The sequence below is a fragment of the Malaclemys terrapin genome, chromosome 25 (assembly GCF_027887155.1).
Source record: "Malaclemys terrapin pileata isolate rMalTer1 chromosome 25, rMalTer1.hap1, whole genome shotgun sequence".
Classification (NCBI taxonomy): Eukaryota; Metazoa; Chordata; order Testudines; family Emydidae; genus Malaclemys; species Malaclemys terrapin.
In genome coordinates, this window is record NC_071529.1 from 4,875,715 (window position 1) to 4,896,925 (window position 21,211).

The window sequence follows — 21,211 nt, forward strand, 5'->3', positions numbered from 1 at the left end:
TTTCAGAAACAAGAAGGATGGGAACTCACCCATTGGACTTCCTGGAGGGCCGAATTTAAGGATGGGTTGACTGCTGAACCTGAAGATCGGAATATCAGGGCAGATGAAAGGTTTCTTGGTGTTCGCATTAGTGAGAATTTTCAAAGCCGCATCCTGGGAAAAAGGAAAGAAGGGAAAACAATATAACCAGTAAAAAACTGTACAAGAGGCAGCAAGGGGCTGTTTTTCGCTGCCCATTTAAAGGGAATGTAACTATGAAGGAATAAAGCTGAAATACTAGCAGACCCAAGACTGTGGTACTATATCTGTGAGTTTGCTTGGATGAGAGGAGGCAAGTCTCCTAAACTCCAGATGCTCACATAACAGCAACTCATCACACAAACAACCCTCCCAGCCCCACGGCTCAACCTGGACAATGCAACAAACAACCAGTCTAGCAATTCAATTCGACAAAATACCTCACTCACTGCCATGTCACTCTGCCCTCCCCAAACTCACCCCCAGGTGCCGGAGAAACAGATGGGCCTTGCAGCATCTATTGACCTCCAAGGTCAACATGTTCGGGTGACTCAGGTTTCTGGTGCATTAGTAGGAGCGTTGCCAGCCAATTGAGGGAAGTGATTATTCCCCTCTTTCGGCACTGGTGAGGCCACATCTGGAGTATTGAATCCAGTTTTGGTCCCCCCACTACAGAAAGGATGTGGACAAATTGGAAAAAGTCCAGTGGATGGCAATGAAAATGATCAAGGGGCACATGACTTACGAGGAGACGCTGAGGGAACTGGGCTTATTTAGTCTGCAGAAGAGAAGAATGAGGGGGGATTTGATAGCAGCCTTCAGCTACCTGAAGGGGGGTTCCAAAGCGGATGGAGCTCGGCTGTTCTCAGTGGTGGCAGGTGACAGAACAAGGAGCAATGGTCTCAAGTTGCAGTGGGGGATGTCTAGGTTGGATATCAGGAAACACTATTTCACTAGGAGGATGGTGAAGTACTGGAATGGGTTACCTAGGGAGGTGGTGGAATCTCCATCCTTAGAGGTTTTTAAGGCCCAGCTTGACGAAGCACCTGGCTGGGATGATTTAGTTGGGGTTGGTCCTGCTTTGAGCAGGAGGTTGGACTAGATGACGGTCTCCTGCAGAGAACACCCCACAGCCAGTTTCCCCCTCCTTTTTTAACAACTCCAGCAGCTCTGCTGATCACCACTGTGGCACTCTCCCTGTGTCCCTGCAGCCCAGAGAGGGAGGAAGCAGGAGAGTGTCTGGCTGATGGCTGAGCTCCTCTCCCGCCACTTGGGGCTGCTGCATCTTCCCTGCTTCTGGAGTCACATGTGTTGCCTCTGCCTCCACTCCCTGACTCACCTGGGCGGATGGTCTGCAAAGCAGGCAGCAGCACTGGGGCTCCAGCAGCAGAGAAGGCATAGCAGCCCCATGTGATGAGGGAAGAGCTCAGTCAGCAGCCAGCCACCTGGCTGCTTCCTCCCTCCCCTTGGCTGCAGGGACACAGGGAGAGTGCCGCTGCCAGGCGCAGTGCTGCCTCCTCGCTACTGGGCATCCCCCCAGAGGCATAGGGTGACCAGGTGTCCAATTTTTGACTGGAACATCCGGTCGAAAAGGGATTTTGGCGGGTCTGGGGCTGTTGAGTGTCCAGTTGGCGACGCTGCGCAGCAGGGCTGGCAGGCTCCCTGCTAGCCTCCATGCTGCACAGCTCCTGGGAAGCAACTGGTATGTCCACCTCTGGCTCCTACGCATAGGGGCAGCCAGGGGGCTCCGCCTGCTGCCTCCACGCCAAATGCTGCCTCCGCCTGCGGACGGGGCAGCGTGCAGAGCCACCTGGCTGCACCTCCACGTAGGAGCTGGAGGGGGGACATGCCGCTGCTTCCAGGAGCTGCTTGAGGTGAGTGCTGCCCAGAGACTGCACCCCTGACCCTCTCCCAGGCCACAACCCCCTGCCCCAGCCCTGATCCCCCTCCCGTCCTCTGAACCCTTCAGTCCCAGCCTGGAGGCCCCCCATACCCTGAATCCCTAATTTCTGGCCCCACCCCAGAACCTGCACCCCCAGCCCAAAACCTGTACCTCCTTCCACACCCCCACACCCTGCCTCAGCCCAGAGCCCCCTCCCATATTCCAAACTCCTCAGCTCTACCCTCCAGCCTGGAGCCCTCTTCTGCATCCCAAATCCCTCATCCCTGGCCCCACCCCAGAGCCTGCACCCCAAGCCAGAATCCTCACCCCCTCTTGCATCCCAACCCACTGCCTCAGCCTGGAGCCCCCTCCTGCACTCTGAACTCCTTCTGGCCCCACTCCAGAGCCCACACCCCCAGCGGGAGTCCTCACCGCCTCCTGCACCCCAGCCCCCTGAGCTAGCCCAGTGAAAATGAGCAAGTGAGTGAGGGTGGGGAGAGTGAGCAGGGGGTATGGAGTGAGCGGGGGCAGAGCCTCAGACAAGGGGCGGGGCATGGGCAGGGCCTCAGACAAGGGGTGGGGCAAGGGTGTTTGGTTTTGTGAGACTAGAAAGTTGGCAACTCTACAGAGGCATCCTGAGAAATCGGGGGTGGAGGGACATGACCTTGCATGCCCCCCGCATGTGTCACCTCTGCCAGGGAGGCATATGTCCTCTGATCTACATTAAAAGCTGCTCACTTGAACTTCAAGTTTACTTGGTTTTGCTTCTCAGATATTGTAGAACTTTTTAGGGGAAAGAGTAACATCTTTGATATATTATACAGCACTAAGTAACACTTGGGAATAACACACAAGAATAACCTTAAAGCTTATTTTCAACAAACGCAGAGAGTGATTCAGCAGATCTGAATGAATTGCCTGTGGCTTCCTCACTCCGTGCACTGCACGGACGCACCGAGAGTGCCGCTGTGTCCCCACCACAGGCATCCCGAGGAGTCTGGGGGGCATGTGACCCCCCAGAATCTTTCATTTGTGCCCCCCCACTAGCCACAGCTACAGAGTTTTGCGCCAGCCCAAGTCTCTGAACGGACTGATGGTGCTTTCCCTGTGGAGCACAACGCAATAACCCAAGTCTTGAGGTGACAAAGGCCTGGATAATGGTAGCAAAGTCCACTCCAGACTGAAAAGGTTGCAACAGTTTGATCAGACTTATGTGGAGAAATGCCATCCTGGCTACAGCTGCTATCTGATCAACTCAAAGCAGCTACAGAGTCATTGTGTCCTGCACATTGCAAACTTGTGGGCGACCTCCTCGTCGGAGGAGCTGATACAATCTCTGCCATCTCTTCTGGTTGTTTTCCCCAATCTAATCTCAGCCTTACCTGAACAGCCTGATAGCTCTGCTATGCCTCAGCCTCAACTGGACCCTGGGTAAAGCACTCGACTGAACCTTTGTGGCTTAGTGTGATGGACACAAAGAGCTGCACATCGGCAGCAGACGGAAGGCATTGCAAGCTACGCCTCCTCACTCACGCTCCTGGCACTGCACAGACCCACTGGATAGGAGCGGGAGACAAGGCAGGACCTTGAAACATGCACTAAGGCACTCAGGAGCGAAGAGCGAGAGCCCAGCACCAACCTCTGGGATCTCTACCGAAGGGACAAGACTACTTGAGGGCGAGTTTCTCAGCTCTCTCTAGGGTCCACAGGTGAGTCAACAGCCCCTCATGATCAGCGATATCTCAGGCAAGCTAGCGCTACCATGTCCCTGTCTCCATGAGCCAGACCCTCAGCATAATCGGCGTTATTTCATTGACTCCAATGGTGCTGTGCCAATTTACTCCAGCTGGCGATCCGGCCCTTTTGACTCCAGTGGTGTTGGGACCATTTACACCAGCTGGGGATTTGGCCCCAATACCTATGTATATTTCTCTCTCTGATTTTGAGGCTTCAGGTCAGCAACTGTGGCCTCATCAGGCTCTGGCCTCCGCATTTACTTTACCTTAAATAAACGGTAGGAGTCACTGTTGGAAAACTGGACAGCCTGGGGCCTTCTGTGAGGCCGCCACCAAGGACTCATGTATTCGGAGTACTCAGAGAAATATGGACAATCGCCTGACTCGTGCTCTCGAGCTGCAGTGGGATAGTCTCCTTGGGGAAAATGGGGGAGCAAGTTATAGACCTAAAAATAAACAGACAACATGAAGCGTGGGAGCTAAGCCAGAGCCCAATTCCAGCCCCTTCTCTCACAGACGCATCACTCCATAAACCTCCCCAATCACCCTGGCTAATCTCCAGCACAGATGCCTCCCTCCACCCAATCCCATCTCCCGCATGGACGTCTGTCGCTGCAGTTCCCCCACATCCATTCCTTTCTATCACCCAGGCAGGGACAATTCCCACAAAGAACCTTGCCAGTTGTCCCCTGTTGTACATGGGGGCAGGGAATTCTCCTGCCCCCACCCCTGGGGACCAGCTCTGCCCTGGAGAGCGAGCTCCGGTTACCCCGGTCATTATCTCAGCTCCGAGCTCCATGTTCCCAGCCAGAGCCAGGGTGAGGAGGTGCCGGGAGGGGGGAACTGCAAGGGCTGAAGGGAGAACAGGCAAGGCAAGCGGGGACCCCCCAGAGTTAGGGGCTGTCAAGTGCCATAGGAACAGCCCCCAGACTGGGGAGAGGTGGCCTCGAGGGGTGTCCTCCAGCGGCCGTGCATCGCCCCTCCCTGCGAGTGGGAGGACTCGTTGAGAGGGGCCGGGTGAGCGGCCGATCTGCTCTGGACTCACTTTGTCAACGCTGAGCTCGGCCTCGGGCTTCATGAGCAGCACGCTCTCATCCACGGCGCGGACGGCGCACAGGGACCCGGGGGCAGCCTGCACCCGCAGCTGGAGCTCTGAGCCCGGCAGGGCCCGGTCCTGCGAGAAGGCCAGCTTCACCTGGTGAGGCACAGCGTGTCACAGCGGAGGGGGAGAGAGATCCCCAGGGGCAAGAGGAGACAGGCCCAGGCAGGGGCGGGGGCTGAAGGGCTGGGGCTTTGGGAGTCCGTGCTGGGGGTGGGGGTTGAGGCAGCCCAGGCTCATTCAGTGCCCCTGTGGGATGGCTCAGGGAGCTGCAGTTATTCATAGACACCCCAGAGCGAGTGAGGTGGATGAGGGTGCAACGACCCTGGCACTGCTGTAAGGCCAGGAAGGGAGGGGCTGGGGGCACCCAGCAATGCCCCTGCTCAGGGCTCCTGTTATGGGGCAGCGAGCGATTCCCCCACCCCAGAGGCTTCTCTGCCCAAGCTCCATGCTCACCTTGTTCGGGAGGCACTTGGCCATGTGCAGCCGGGCACGGTCAGCAGCCATCTCGCCATCGGGCAGCACTGTGTAACCCAGCACCTTGGCAGCAGGCGCAAGGTCAGCACCGATGGGCAGCTCCACGGAGAAGGAGCCCTTCAGCCCTAGGGATGGTGGGAAACACCCAGGGGAAGTCAGGCCCAGCCAGCAGAGTCCCCTCCCCCAGCCTGGCCCCTGCTCAGGGGGCTCAAACCCCAGTTGCCCCCTGGGCACCCCCTATCTGCACAGACCCCTCCCCCCCACACTTACCAGCCCCCTCCCTGAGGTCCAGCCCCTTGTGGACGATCCTGGCGATGGCTCCCTTGGCCACGACCTGCGGAGGAGGAGACGGGAGTCACTGAGCTGACGCTATCTGGGGGGCTGACAAATGCCCTGACGTGGGGATAGCTACGCAGGCTGGAGTCAGGGCAGGGTGTGACCTCTGCTCCCCACGGACTAAGCCAGCAGAGGTGGGGGTGCAAGGAAGAACATTCAGGTAGGTATCCCATTCCCCAGCCCCCCAGGTCAGCCAGCCCCCGCTTTGGGGCCAGATTGGAACCAGAGCCCCTAGTGGGGAAAGGGGAAAAGCCCCATCCTGATCTAGCCCCGCCCTTTTCATTCAACGGAACTGTCCTATTGCCCACTGGTCTGTCTTGGGGTCACAGCGCTGATTCCATACCTCATGCTCATACACATGCACACACACATGCACCTTGTGCTCACACACACACACACACACGCACATGCACACACACATATACACACACTTTAGTCTCCCAGGACGGGCTCACCAGGAAGATGAAATCCAGGCTCCTGGACCCGTTCCCCAGGGCCTCCCTAGCAATGACGTAATCCACCTGGAGCTGCTGGGCCTGGTCGCAGGGCAGCACCCCTCCCAGCGAGCGGATCTTCAGGAAACTCTGGCTCTTGGAGTAGAAGGGCTCCAGGTTACGATGGGCATCCGGATAACTGGGAGAGACTCTTCCATACACAGAGCTGCGATCCACCTGCTTGAAGTGCCCCTGGGGGATAGAGAGAGCGATGGGGATCATCAGGGATACAGAGTGCCCAACATAGGACAGGAATGCCGCCGGGGCAAGGCAGGTTTGCCAACTGATTTCTTCATCAAGACCCCTCACCCTGTGTCTGTAAGAGCTGTAGTAGAGAGAAAGAATCTGGAGCACTGGGCCTAGTGTAAAACCTGAGGCCTGAACCACAATCAACATAGCCAGGCCATGCTATGAGCAAAATTCAGGCCCTGTCATAAAGCAGATGCTTGCTTACAAGTCCACTGTCTGGTACATGAATTTGGCAAAGATATGACTAGTGTTGCTAAAACACAGGCTTTCCTAAGAAGTACTAGGTGTTCATGTAAACACATTCCAGAAGGCTTGCACAGGTACACCCTAACCTAGAGTTCTCACGTAACGGCATAAACACAATCCTTGGAGATGTTACAGGAACACACCGACCCAAAGTAAGATAAGAATGGGATGACAGAATAGTGAATGGGGATGTTTTGTTTGAACCAGCAGGTACAAAGTGTAGGGTTGATAACTAACCATATCAGGAGTGTCATATGTAACTTGTTTGCATCAATGTATAAAAGGGTAAGTCATAAGAAGGGCACCTTTGTCCAGCGGAGGGAGCAGTCCCGCTGCTGACTGAGCTGGTCCACTGTCATGAGCATACATATGTTAGTGTATCTCTAACCACAGAACCAGGGCGCTAGGACTGTGCTTTGTGGACAATAAACCTAGCCTTCGTCACTGAACTGTGCGTGTGGTGTTTCTTTATGAGTAACATCGGGGTCTGCTGAATTAGCAGGCTGCACTCTCTGCTAGTGCTGATAACACCGGAGCTCCAAGAACAGAAGCACTGAGCAGCTGCAACAGCTTAGCAGCCTAGACAGCGTAACCGCAGCAAAAACAACATTTCTCAGCACTTAACAAAAGCGACATGGAAAACCCCAGTGGTTCGAATGGGGCAGCCTGACAGAGCAACCCCTCAGCTGCTGGGCCCAGTGCTGGGTGCCCTCGTACATCAAGAGCGGGTGTCCAGTCCCGCTCAAAGGAGATGATCAGAGGCTGGAGTGCAGGGTCCCCACAGGTGTTGGGATGCCCATCACTTACCCTCAGAGTGACCCTCTCTGTCCAATCGGAGGTGTCCAGCTCGAAGGAGGCTCTGCCAGACTCGTCCGTCAGGAAAGTCTGGTCCTGCCTCACATCTCCATAGCTAACAAAGAGCTGTAGCTTCTCATTCTTCAGTGCAGAGCCATCTGCCGCCTTCAGGAGCATCTGAGTCAGGAGAGAAAGGGGGAGACGCACAACTCAAGGGAGCAGACTCCTGGGAGAGTGTTCCCACTAGGGACTCAAGAGCTGGCTGGGAGCAGAAAGGGATAATGCAATCCAGCCCTGAGATGCACTGGGAAAGCCTAGGGCTGGGATAGGGTGTTGGGGGTGAGGACTGAGGGGCATTAGCAGATCTGGGAAGAAGTTGGGGCAGGATGGGAATAGCTGGGGACTCTGGGGTGAGCACTGAGGGGTAACAGGTTGTCCAACTCCTTGACTGAGCCCTCCCTTGGGATGTGGGACTCTGCAGTCCAACCGCCCTCAGACCCTGAAACCAGGGCCTCAGATCATCTCCTGGAACCCCCTCCAGCCCCTCCTCCTCTGGCCTTTGTCTCTTTCCCGGGCCAGGAGGTCACCTGATCTCTTTGTTCACCTTTAGCTATTCCCTTGCAAGGGGGGAAGGGCCCTGGCCATTTGTTGTCAGGAGACAGATTTTCAGCCAGTTATGCACACTGGAGACTTAAGAAATCCATAGGGGAAACTGAGGCACCCACACAGTATTCAGAGGAAACATTAAGAACAGTCCCACTTCGTCACACCTGCCCATCCTGGCTAATAGCCATCACTGGACCTATCTTCCATGAAGTTATGTAGTTCTTTTTTGAACCCTGTTATGGTTTTGACCTTCACACCCATCCCTTGGCAAAGAGTTAAACAGGTTGACTGTGCAATGTGTGAAGAAGAACTTCCTTTTGTTTGTGTTAAACCTGCTGCCTATTAATTTCATTGGGTGACCCCTAGTTCTTGTGTTATGTGACAGAGTAAAAAATTCTTTACTCACTTTCTCCGCACCAGTCAAGATTGTATAGACCTCTATCTTATCCCCCCTGAGGTGTCTCTTCCAAACTGGAAAGTCCCAGGTTTTTTAATTTCTGCTCATATGGAAGCTGTTCCATACCCCTAATCATTTTAGTTACCTTTTCCTGTACCTTTTCCAATTCCAATATATCTTTTTTGAGATGGGGCGACCAGACCTGTACACAGTATTCAAGATGGGGAAGTTCTATGGATTTACATAGAGGCATTTGGATAATTTCTGTCTTGTTATCTATCCTATCCCTTCAAGCTCTGTCTTCCAGATAGAAGGACAGGGCTTGAAGGACATCTAACGTGTAAAGCCACTTCACCCCTCAAGGAATGGGACTTAGGAAAGAATACAGGTAAAGATATGAAATGGTTTAAATGATAGTCTGAAACCGCTTATGAGAGAAATTTAGGATGTGGTTTAAATGCCACATTATCTTTATGAAAGACAGTCTATGATGACCTTGTAATCTGCCAACCCTTTGAGCTGACATAAATGTTATAAGGAATGAAGTCTTCATAGGCCAGTGTAGACCAGCTCAAACAGATGGTCCATCAGACAGATAAGCACCATATTAAGGTCCCATAATGGAGGAAGCTGTTGCTCTGGGAGAAAGACTCTGATAAGTCCCCTTAAAATCATGTTTACTATAGGGTGAGAGAAAACTTTATAATGTTGGGTTGGTGGATGATGCGCCAAGTTCACCACCAGATGAACCCGTACTGAGCTTAGAGATGGTCCAGATGTTTTCAAGGACAGCAAATATTGAAGTATATCAGGAATTGATGGCCCTGTTGGGGGCAGATTGTGTTGAGATGACCATGCAGAGAGGTGTGTCCATATCGCAGCCTAGGTACACCCTACTGGACTGTTTCTACTCTGAACTAGGATGTTTTGTACATCTGCAAAACAAGTTGTTTCTGAGTCCAGTAACTAGGCAGTTTCCATGTTGTCAGATGCAGTGATATCAGGTCTGGGTGAAGAACAGATCCATTGTTCTGGCTGACCAAGTCTGGACACAGAAGTAGTGCAACTGGAGGGGTCAGTGACAGAGATTTGAGTTCTGGATGCCAGTATTGTCTGCCCAAGCTGGGGCTGCCAGTATGACATTAGCTTTCTCCTGTCTGATTTTCTGTAAGACGCGTGTATCAAAGGAACAAGAGTATAAGCATAATGTGGTCCCTGAGTCAGGAGCACTAGAAAAGCATCTGCTTGAGAAGCCAGACTCTGCCCCCCTGTGGAACACAAGGTGTTGCATTTTCTGTCATGCTTAGTGGCAAACAGATCTGTGTGAAGAGCTCCCCATCGATGTAAAATGGACCTCATAACTGAGTCCATTATGGACTATTCATGATTTTGCAACCAGTGTCTGCTCAGATGATCCAACAGCATGTTCTGTAGACCTGGCAGATAAATTGCAGAAATCCTAATGTTGTGACATACATACCAGTTCCACAGAAGGATGGCCTCTCTTCATAAAGGGGTGGACCTGGTCCTTCCTTGCTTGTTTACATAGAGCATCATAGTGATATGGTCCAGAATTATCTGGATGTTCTGGCCATTGATATGGGGTAGAAAAACCATGCAAGCAAGTCAGATGGCCCCGAGTTTCAGGATGTTGATATGGAGTTGAGTCTTCCACTGGGACCAACAACCTTGAACTGTTACGCTCTCGAAATGAGCTGCTCATCCCAGTGCAGAAGCCTGGGTCAGGATGGACTTTGTGAGCAATAACGGTGAGAGAGGCGCACCTTTGCAAACTTGCTCCGGGTCATTCCACCAGTTGAAGGAGTTCATGAATCTGCACTTTCACATCTTTGCTGTGTATACTGGAGACAACCTAAATGGTGAGTGCGGTGGATGGAGTCACCAATGTGCATGAAGCCATATGACTAGGGCCCTACCAAATTCGCGGTCCATTTTGGTCAATTTCACGGACACAGGATTTTAAAAATAGTATATTTCATTATTTCAGCTATTTAAATCTGAAATTTCATGATGTTGTAATTTTAGGGGTCCTAACCCCAAAAGGGGTTGTGGGGGGTTATTGTAAGGTAGGTTGCGGTACTGCTACCCTTACTTCTGCGCTGCTGCTGGTGGCAGCGCTGCCTTCAGAGCTGGGCAGCTGGAGAGCAGTGGCTGCTGGCCGGGAGCCCAGTTCTGAAGGCAGAGCCGCTGCCAGTAGCAGCACATAAATAAAGAGGGTATGGCATGGCATTGCCACCCTTACTTCTGCACTGCTGCAGGTGGGGCGCTGTCTTCAGAGCTGGGCGCCCAGCCAAGGACTGATGTTCTCTGAAGGCAGTGCAGAAGTAAGGGTAGCAATACTGCGACCCCCCTAAAATAATCCTGTGACCCCCACCCCCATGACCCCATTTTGGGTCAGGACCCCTAATTTGAGAAATGCTGGTCTCCCCTGTGAAATCTGTATAGTGTAGGGTAAAAGCACACAAAAGACCAGATTTCATGGGGGGAGACCGGGTTTCACAGTCTGTGATGTGTTTTTCATGGCCGTGAATTTGGTAGGGCCCTAATATGACCCAGCAATTGGAGACCATAGTGAGTTAGCTGTGGGTACTCCCCTTCTGGGTCAGTGTGAGGCGCCACCCACAATCAGGGAATTAGCAGAGTAATAAGCAGTCTAAGGTCTGGCCCTTAGGCAGGGCAGAGCACCAAACAGTCTAGAAGCTTCTGGCCCTCAGTCAGGGCAGGACAACTAGCAATGAGTGGGTTCTGGCCCTCAGGCAGGGCAGAGTAAGCCAGCAGTCTGTAAGCTCTGGCCCTTAGGCAGGGGTAGAGCTGCAATGAGTCTAGGAGCCCAGACCCTCAAGATGGGCAGAGCATCAAACTGTCTAGGGGCTCAGGCCTCAGGCCAGGCGGAGCACGAAGGGGTCTGTGGGCTCAGGAGAGGGGTTCTCTGACTCTGAGGCGGGGTGGAGCAGTAGACCGTCTATTGCCTGACATCTTGGATCAGGAAGACGGCAGACAAACGCAGGCCTTGTGGTCTAAGATGGGGAGGCTGCCACCCTGAGGGGGGGGAGGCAGAGGGTAGGGGGACCCAGGCCCACCCAACTCCACTGGGTCCCAGCCCAGGGCCCTAACAGTGGTGGAGTGTTCCGCCATTGGGTCAGCGAGGAATCCAGCTGCAATACATTGACTGGGTGTCCGGCAGCAGTGCAGGCAGACTGGGGTCAGCTGTCTCTGGGCCACTTCCAACCATCCCCTCGCGATGTACCTGAATCTGCGGGGGTCCTCCATTTCCTCAGGGTACAAAGCCAGCAGCAGTCCCATTGGCTCTTTGGTGCCTTGGATGGCTGATGGCTCCGGCAGGTCTGACCGCTCCTCAGCTCAGCAGGGTGCCTCTTCAGTCTCCAGCCTCAGGAGCAGACGGGAGACGTCTGCCTCCTCTGGCGGTGCCCAATGGAGCTCCAGGACCCACCCTTTATACTTCCTGTCCCACCCCTTACCTTCCAATGGGAGGGGAAATCCCAGCCTGGCTGCATCCACTAGGGACTACTGAGTAACTCCTCCCACTCAGATTAAGTGGGAGGCCACTCCGCCTCACTACTGAGGCGTGTCCTCATTGTGGTTTGCAACTTGGTCTGCATTGGAATGATCAGAGCCAATGTATTGCTGAAGCTGGCTGTGGCAGATAGGCCTTTGCTGCAGCAGAGTTTATGAAGGCTCTAATGAATCCCGTTTTCAGAGTGGAAATTAGATAAGATGTGTCCTTGATTATCATTAGTCCCAGAATGGAGAACAGTGTCAAGAAGTATCGAATGCTTTCTGTGACCTGTTGGGGAGAAGAACCCTGCACCAACCAGTTGTTGAGGTACGGTACACTAAGATGCTGTTCTTTCTAAGATGGGCTGCTACCATAGCCAGACATTTCATGAAAGTCCTTGGAGCTGTTGATAGCCAGAATGGCAGCACTCTGTACTGATCGTGTGTGTTGCCCACACAAAACTACAGATATTTGTTGTGTGCTGAACGGGTGGAAATATAGAAATATGCATGGTGCAGACAGAGAGCTGCAGAATAGTCCAGAGGATCCAAGGAAGGACGTATGGAGGAGACACTTACCATGTGAAGCTTGAATTGGCTGTGACAAAGTGGGAATTTTCTGTAATATTTTCAGGAAGCCTATCTGTACCTCAGTTTCCCTTTGTGCTCTGTATTGCTACCCAGTCAACCTAGAGGCATGCAGGAAGCATGAGGTATGTGTATCACCTAGCTGTCTGGTTGGAATGAATAGGGTCATTAAAGAACGGTCTGGAACCAACCCAAATCACCAGAAGGTCCAGCGAAACAAAGAGATGCCCCACAACTGAATAATGCGCACCTAACAGCAGGAAAATCCAGTGGGTGGGACATGTGAACTGAGCTGGAGAACAAAGGGAACAAGATGTCAGGTGATCAGGAGAAGGGCGGCCCTTCTGAGGGACTCAGCTGCTTTCACTGGGGTGGACAAAGGACAGAGGGAGAGAGAGACCAAATCAGGGATGGAGTCCATCACAGCTTGGCTGGCTCATCATGGCACATTGGCATACAAAAGGGTTCAGATCCTTGAAGTATAATACCGGACACTGACCTTCTGACTTCTTGGGGACCAGAAAGTAGTGGGAGTAAAACCACTGTCCCTGAAACTGGTGAGGAACCTTCTCTGTTGCTCCAAGAGATATAGAGATATAAGTGACTGAATGTCTTGCTGTAATAACCATGCATGGGAGGAGTCCCTGGTGGGGCGGGGAAGATGGATGAGGGTTCAGGAGGACTTGGAATTAGATCAAGTACATTTGTTGAATTACCTCAAGTAGGTACTCACTGATCAGTGGTAATATGGGTTCAGACTTCCTGGAAATAATGTGGATGGTCTGCAAATGGGGTGGGAAAGGGTAAAGTCATCTGAGTCTGGTTGGCAGCTCTTGATGGAAATGTCAAACTCACTGCTTGAGGGAAGAGATGGGAGGGCTAACAGCTGTAGTTATTGTAGAAGTCAGCTTTCATTTGTGAGGATTTTGCTTCTTTCTGGACCGCTCTGAAGACCTCTGGTAGGTGTGGTAGAATGGAGCAGTAACAGGATGTCTCTGAAATGGACAAGATTGCTGGCGGGAAATCTTTTAGCATGTGTAACACTGGGACCCAAGGCAGCCAGTAGAGAGCACGGGGGAAGAAGGGTCTAGGGAGCCCCTGAGTCTGGGATGTCTGTGTGACAGTCTGTACCCTTATGTTCATCCTGTTTACAAGACTATGATACATTTTGTACAAAGTATGCCTTGTGAGGTATTGTTGGATAACTCATACTTTGTTGGTCATTATTGTCCTGGTGAAATGTGTGGCAACATTGTATGTAAAGTTATAAGATTCTACTGTATGGTATTAATAAGACATGTTCCATGTCTGGAGGGCAGTCACAAACCGGTTCCCCAGAGACAAAAGTATAGCTGATGCCTAAGCCAGGTGTCAATGAAATCAAATGAACCGTCACTTGGTTAAGTGGCCACTCTTTGGCAGGAGAGAGGATGTGGGCAAAAAATCTACATCTTGAGAAAGAAACAGCTTGAGGTTCCCATCCAAACAGACTTTCTGTCTCCTGACCTTCAGCTGGAGATAATTCTCAAAGAAGAGGAAAAACTATAAGAAAGGAGAGCAGATGCCCCAAATGATATCTCCCTTTCTCTCTACCCACAGTATTGACAACACCTGAAGAACAAAGGAAGCAGCATTGGACTGGGGAGGGATCCACACTGAAAGAGATTCAGCCAGTAAAACTGTGGCAACATGTAGTGAGAGAGACCTTTGCTTTGAATATACTTAGTTTGTTAAGTTAGGTATTAGTTGCTTTTTACTTTTATTTTCTTGTAACCAATTCTGAAGTTTAGGCCTCATTACTTGTAATCACTTCAAATCTATCTTTTGTAGTTAATAAATTTATTTTGCTCTTTGATTTAAAACTGGGTGTTTGGATTGAAGTTTTTGGGAAATTCCATTTGGGATAACAGGATTTGTGCATATCATTTCCTGTTAATAAAATTAGGGACTTTATATGAGCTTGTATTGTCCAAGAAGGCACTGGGCAATACAAGACGCACATTTTGGGGGGAAAGTGTGGGACTGGGAATTTGCTGGGATTGCTCTACAGTGTAATTCAAGAGTGGCTGGCCATAGCACTCATACAATATAACTGGGAGTAACTTACATGCTAGAGGCTTGGTGTGAGCAGACCAGAAGTGGTAGCTCTCACAGCAAAGCAGTGTAAAAGGCACCCTAGGTTGGACAACTGAGGGAACAGAGCTGTTCATTGGTCTAGATTGTACCTTGGCTAATGTCACATTATGTACTAGTTTGCCAAAGAGTATCATGTATGGTCTTTAATGAAAGCCCATGTCACACTGGTCATCCTAACAGAAAAATAGGAGTTATGTGTATGTATTAAAAATATGTTCTCTAGTCTGTGAGTTAAGGCAGGTCACCAAAAGGTGATCCACATACTCCTGTCAGGCAGGGGGGAAGAGATGCTTCTCTCTCTCTGGCCACTCAGGTGTAAACTGAGTTTTGAGTGGCTCACAGTGGGGTACCAGTTACAGTCTGAGCAAAATGCTAATCAACAGATTGTGAGAGCTGCAGGAAAAAAGAAAAGCAGCAGGAGATATCCTGTTGAGGAGTAAATGCAATGAACATTTGGAACCATATCTGGGGTGCAGATGAACCCCCAGTTATCCTTTACCGGGGAAGCAAGCTGCCAGGGGCTTCACCACATGAGAGAAGAGTCTCAGCCATCCTGGTTGAAAAATGCCATGAGAAGAGGACTTGGGGTAAGCAGTGCCTTATTAGACAAAAGGGCATCTTGTTAACTGAGTTCAGGCTCTGGAATGTGTTTATGATTTTATTGTATATTTAACCCCTTGTTTCCAATACTTTGGTTTACTGGCATAGGGATCTCTGTGCTTTGTTAAATAAACACCCACTTGCTTGCTCTGTAAACAAATCTAAGTTCTGTGTGTTAATTGGAGCTGGGATCTAAGGTATAACTAGTAAGCTGTGGTGCACTGGTCTTCTGGGAGCAGTGGGCCTGGTAATTCTGTGAGTGCCCAGTGGAGAAGGGGCCGGACACTGTGGGAGATGCTCAGATGACTGGGGGCTGGAGTGTGCCTATTGCTAACTTATGAAGAAAGAGTGAGGCGTGTGGAGGCCTGGAGAGCAATGCTTGTGTTGCTAGTCAGGGAACTGAGTCCAGGCAGGCTCAGTCTAGGCCTTCTCACACTAAGAGCAGGTGGTAGCGAGGTTGCCTCACAAGCCCGGGGAACCTTGGGAAGAGTCACAAACACTTCAGCCGGTTTTGCATTTTAAAGTTCACTCCCCTCAAAGGGAAGAACGTCCAATATATTTCCAACTTCCCTTGGCAGCCCAGAGCACTGTAGCCATGACGGGCGATGCTCGGTGACTGCTGTCACCATAGATATTGAAGTGGGGTCCACCGCCTCTATTGGTGCTGAATGAGGCCCTAACTATTAACTGACCCTGAAATTTGTCCTTGGCTTCAGAAGGATGTTTCTCCAGGACCTCAATGGCCTTGTTCCAGTTCAAGTGGTCAGAACAGGAAAGGAAATTTTGATAATTTGCCACACAAACTTGTAACTCGCAGACGAGTAGCTCTTCCTTTCCATGAGATCCAGTCTTTTCAGTTTCTTATCTTAAGGGGTGGTCTTAGAAGATTGTTGTTTAGTCATTGCCTGTGCTGCAGTCACCACTAAAGAACCAGGAGGAGGCTGAGAACAGAATTATTCAAATCCTACAGGAAGGACTTGATGTTGCTTTTATGTCTTCTTTGACACTAGTGGTAAAGATGGTGGAGTCTGCCACAATAAATGGACAGGTACAAAAATGCCCTTTTATAGGAAGTGCAAGTCTCTCAGGCAAAGGAGTGTGTAAAATGTCAAGCAATTAGTCCCTTTTCCTGGACAGTCTGCATTGGGATCCCCAATGCCTCCACCATGCACTGCAGAAGCTCTTGGTACATTTTATAGTTCACCAATAGAGATGTAGGAGGTGGTACTGTGACTTCATCTGATGATGAGGATGTTCCCGAATTGCACCTGCAAGTAGCTGTTGGGGCATAACTTCTTGCATCATCTGGGGCTGTATGTCAGAAGCTTGAGAAGTCTACGGCACAACCAGTTGATCCTTCAAAGAATACCTCACCCTCAAGTGGATCTGGCTATGTGTTTAGAAAGTCATGAGACCATGGGGGCCAGTAAGGCCAGGAACCTTGGCCATACTGGTAAAGGGAATGAAGCCATGTAGGTGGATACAAGCAGAAGGTCTAGTGCTATCATGCCTATATCTACCCTTATTCCTAAAGGGTTTCTCTAATACATAAGGGCCATAAAAGGGTATCCTAGCGGAACAGAATATTGAGCCCCCTTCACTACCCCTACAAGAAGAAGTGGAGGCTGAAAACTCTTCTAATGGATGGGCTGATCTTAAGGGTGTCTGAGGAACATCACAGAATCACAGAAATGTAGGGCTGGAAGGAACATTGAGAGGTCATCTAGTCCAGCCCCCTGCACTGAGGCAGGACCAAGTAAACCTAGATGAGACCATCCCTGACAGGTGTTTGCCCAACCTGTTCTTAAACACCTCCGGTGATGAGGTTTCCACAACCACGCTTGGAAGTGTGTTCCAGAGCTTAAATGCACTTGTAGTTAGGAAGTTTTTCCTCATACACCTCTACCCCGATATAACGCAACCCGATATAACATGAATTCAGATATAACGCGGTAAAGCAGCGTTCGGGGGGGGGGCGGGGCTGCACACTCCAGCGGATCAAAGCAAGTTCGATATAATGCGGTTTGACCTATAACGCGGTAAGATTTTTTGGCTCCCGAGGACAGCGTTATATCGAGGTAGAGGTGTATTTAACCTAAATCTCCCTTGCAGCAGATTAAGCCCATTACTCCTTGTCTGACCTTGAGTGGAGATGGAAACAATTGGTCTCCATCCTCTTTATAACAGCCCTTAACATATTTGAAGACTGTCCTCAGGTCCCCCTTCAGCCTTCTTTTTTTCAGACTACATATGTCCAGTTTTTTAACCTTTCCTCATATGGCAGGTCATTTGCCTTTGATCATTTTTGTTGCTCTCCTCTGGACTGTCCCCAATTTATCCACATCTTTCTTAAAGTGTGGCACCCAGAACTGGACACAGTATTGCAGCTGAGGTCTCACCAGTGCCGACTGGAGTGGGACAATTCCCTTCTGTGCTATACATTCAGCACTCCTGTTAATACACCTCAGAATGAGATTAGCCTTTTTTGTAACTGCATCACACTGTGGACTTGTATTCAATTTGTGACTGACTGTAACCCACACATCCTTTCCAGCAGTATTATCATCTAGCCAGGTATTCCACATTTTCATTTGATTTCGACTCCCTAAGTGTTGTACTTTGCACTTGTCTTTAATTAATTACGTCTTATTGATTTCAGACCCATTCTCTAATTTGTCAAAGTTGTTTAGAATTTGAATCCTGTCCTCCAAAGTGCTTGCAACACCTCCCAGCTCGGTGTCATCAGCAAATTTTACAAACATACTCTCCATTCCATTATCCAAGTCATTAAATGACAATACTGAGTAGTACTGGACCCAGGTCTGACCCTTGTGAGACCCCATTAATCACAAAATCCTCTCTGGGCACCAAGGGATGAGCCAGCAGCGGAACCATGGACTCAGGACTCCTGCTCTCTGGGAGCCAGAGGGACCAGGGGTTGGCCTCGAGCTGCCCTTCTTAAGTGACAAAGAAAGAGGTGACGTAGCAGGTACCTGAGGAGGAGATGTACTCCCATGCTCCGTGGCAGATGGTGTCCATCACACTTGAGGTCGCTAACCGGGGCAGGCACAGCCTTAGAGGTGGAAGAGATGGCTACCAGGGTAACATAACCTGTCTACTCCTACTCGAGAGTCCCCTGTTAATACATCCTAGGATCGCATTAGCTCTTTTGGCCCCATTGACACACTGGGAGTTTGTCTTCAGCTGATTATCCATCACGATCCCCAAGTGTTTTTCAGAGTCCCTGCTTCCCAGGCTAGACTCCCCGACCCTATATGTATGGCCGACATTCTTTGCTCCGAGGAGAGGGGAGTCTATGACTGAAATCCTCCCTAAAACAGGAGAGTTCAGCTAAACTAACTAAACCACTATCTCCAGTAAAAATTGTTAACTATCAAAAATTACTATTTACAAAATATAAAGAGAAAAACTTCAGTGGAGCAGGAGACCGAACACTGCTGCTGGCTCTGTCTCTCAGCCAGGGGCTGTGAGAAGGAACTGAGGGTTGCCTGGTTTTCTCAACCCTCATTGTGCCCTTGGTAAGTGGGGGCTTGAGGACATGGAGAGTGCAGCTAAAACATTCTGATCTCCAGTGCATGGGGCACGTGTGCACCAGAAGTGCAGCACATCTAGCAAGCAGTCAACACCAATGGGGGTTACAGTGCGGTACAAACATATCCCACTCTGTCACACCGGTAATCCCGTTACCTTGCCAGTGTAGGGGATTCCAGTCTTGTAGGTCTCGTCAGCGTCCTCAAAGGTCACCGTAGCGATTTCAGACACGATCTTGGAGCTCTTGGTCGCGTTGAGCTCCACCCCTAGCAGGAGAGGGAGGGACGATAGGAGGAAGGTGCCAGGAGAGCCACCAGAGTTCAGGCTATGTCCCAGATTTCTCTCCATAACAATCCGTGCAGCCATTTTTACCCCCTCTAGCTATGGACTGGAGGGTGTGATTTGGAGGAAAATTTGGGAGGTTTGGCTGGGGTCAGAGAAGGATTTTCCTGAGGAATCTGGAAACTAGAAAATTTAGATCCACCTTCCCCTGGGGCTTAATCCCAAACCAGCCACTTGACATTTGCCAGCAGGGTCTCCTGGCTCTGCGGCCCTTTCCCCAGCAGAGAGCTCCTTACTGAATGGCCCCAGAGCTGACCCCGTACACAGGCCTCTCGGCACAGGGCCTGCCCCCAGAAAGGGCCGTTTTCAGAAGTGCCCAGTGACCCGTTGCCATTCTGGACCCGCTCTCCTCCAGCCACTTCACCATTGCTGATGTCAGCACCCGAGGGTAACGTTGTATCCACCCCACAGTTACAGTTTTCAGCCAAATGGGTGTCGGCCGTTCTGGAAATCAGGATTCTTCTGGGCTAAATGTGGAGTTATCTGGGTTCGTTACTAAGCGATTAGCACTTGCAGTTTTGAACGCTAAGCACTAACATCACTGAGGCCGTGACTCAGGGCCCAGTGACACAGGCTGGGCCTTCACTCCACTCTGCCAGCTCAGTGCACAGCCAGAGGCCACTCACGGGAGGGTGTTTAGTCTTTGCATGAATGTGCCCAGGTCTGAACTCCTCATGAGGGATCGATCCCAGTGATGGGCTGAACCAGAACCCCAGATCCAACCTCCCAACGCTACCTCTGGGCCTGTCTCTAAAGCAGCTGGGCTACAAATGACATGACCACACGGGCAAGTGAGCCCCCTCTGCCCCTGGGGGTTCAGTGCTCGGGGCTGCCTGGGGGTGTGCATGTGTGCTTGATTTCAGTCCCACCTGTCCCTAGGCTTGCCAATTTTGGTTGGATGTATTCCTGGAGGTTTCTTCGCACAACATAATCTTTAATTAAAGATTAATCTTTAATTCCTGGAGACTCCAGGCCAATCCTGGAGGGTTGTCAACCTTACCTGTCCCCTCCTCCACGAGAGACGCCTTGGCCTGGAGGCTCCTCTTGTAGCCAGAGTGGGTCAGGTTGAAGGGAGCCATCCCCACCTCTGTCGAAAAGCAGCCATTGCTCTCAGTCTGGAGGAAGAGAATCACAGCCCGTTAGCAGCAACTCTGCACCAGGCCCCGCAGGTGTCAGCTCAGCAGGTCTCTAATCTGGCTTGGCCTGGTTAGTGCTGGGCCAGGAGACACTCAAAGAAAATCTGGGTGCTGAAGTCAGCAGCAGGGGGCGCTCTCACCTTGGAGTCAGCCCTGACACTGGTACCCCAGCGCGGCGCTAGGGGGCGCTGTGCAGCTGGAGCTGCTGTGGGTGGGATGAGACGTAAAACAGGCCCTGGCCACCCGTGCCCATCACAGATCCCGTGGCGCTTGTCCCCCATCATCGTGATAATGCTGGCTAATTCCAATCAGCCCCCTAACCCCCCAGGGACTGAGAGCATTCGGGGAGATCTGTATCTTTCCATTGCCCCTGCCTAACGAGAGCTGCTGATGAGGAAGGGCGGCCCCGTAACCTGGGGCACTAGCCTAGGTCTGGAGAGACCTGGGGGCAAGTCCCTGCTCTGCCACAGGCTGCCTGCAAGTCCCTCTGAGTACGGCTCCAGCAGAAACACCCTGCGGCCGTGAGTCTCAGAGCCCAGCCCTGCTGACCCAGCTTGTGCTGCGGGGCTAAAACCAGCAGGTCGACGGTCGGGTCCAGGCGCTAGACCCGGGGAGGGGGAGGGTCTCGGCGCCCAGGCTCCAGCCGAGCATCTACACTGTTCCTTTAGCCCCACAGCACAAGCCCCAGGCAGCAGAGCTGGGCTCGGAGACACTGCCGCAGGGTTTTTGCTGTGCAGACAGACCCTGAGCATCTCCGTGCCTCAGTTCCCCATCTGTACAATGGGGACAGGAATCTGCCTCGCCTCCCGACAGCTAGGAGGATCAGTGAGGCATTGAGATATTGTGGTGAAGGGCGGGGCCGTATAAGTCCCTAAGCCCTGCTACACAGCTGCCAGTTGTCTGTAGTGTGTGTGTTTGTGGTGTGCTTGCTGCTTGATTGAAATATACCGTATGGTCTGTTTGTTTGTGCTGACTGTGTGTGTGC

At 51.4% G+C, this 21,211-nt stretch overlaps 1 protein-coding gene across 1 annotated transcript in view; it reads right to left on the reverse strand.

The window, feature by feature from the left end:
- The window catches only part of LOC128829243 (alpha-2-macroglobulin-like protein 1), a 54,001-nt gene that overhangs the window by 16,581 nt on the left and 16,209 nt on the right, over nucleotides 1-21,211 (reverse strand). The window contains exons 9-17 of the mRNA XM_054014555.1: nucleotides 20,091-20,205; nucleotides 18,905-19,014; nucleotides 7,345-7,509; nucleotides 6,004-6,234; nucleotides 5,483-5,546; nucleotides 5,192-5,337; nucleotides 4,682-4,831; nucleotides 3,903-4,082; nucleotides 30-153 (exon numbers count right to left, since the gene is read on the reverse strand). Coding sequence (XP_053870530.1) covers nucleotides 30-153; nucleotides 3,903-4,082; nucleotides 4,682-4,831; nucleotides 5,192-5,337; nucleotides 5,483-5,546; nucleotides 6,004-6,234; nucleotides 7,345-7,509; nucleotides 18,905-19,014; nucleotides 20,091-20,205 — 1,285 coding nt within the window. The remainder of the gene's footprint in view (nucleotides 1-29; nucleotides 154-3,902; nucleotides 4,083-4,681; nucleotides 4,832-5,191; nucleotides 5,338-5,482; nucleotides 5,547-6,003; nucleotides 6,235-7,344; nucleotides 7,510-18,904; nucleotides 19,015-20,090; nucleotides 20,206-21,211) is intronic.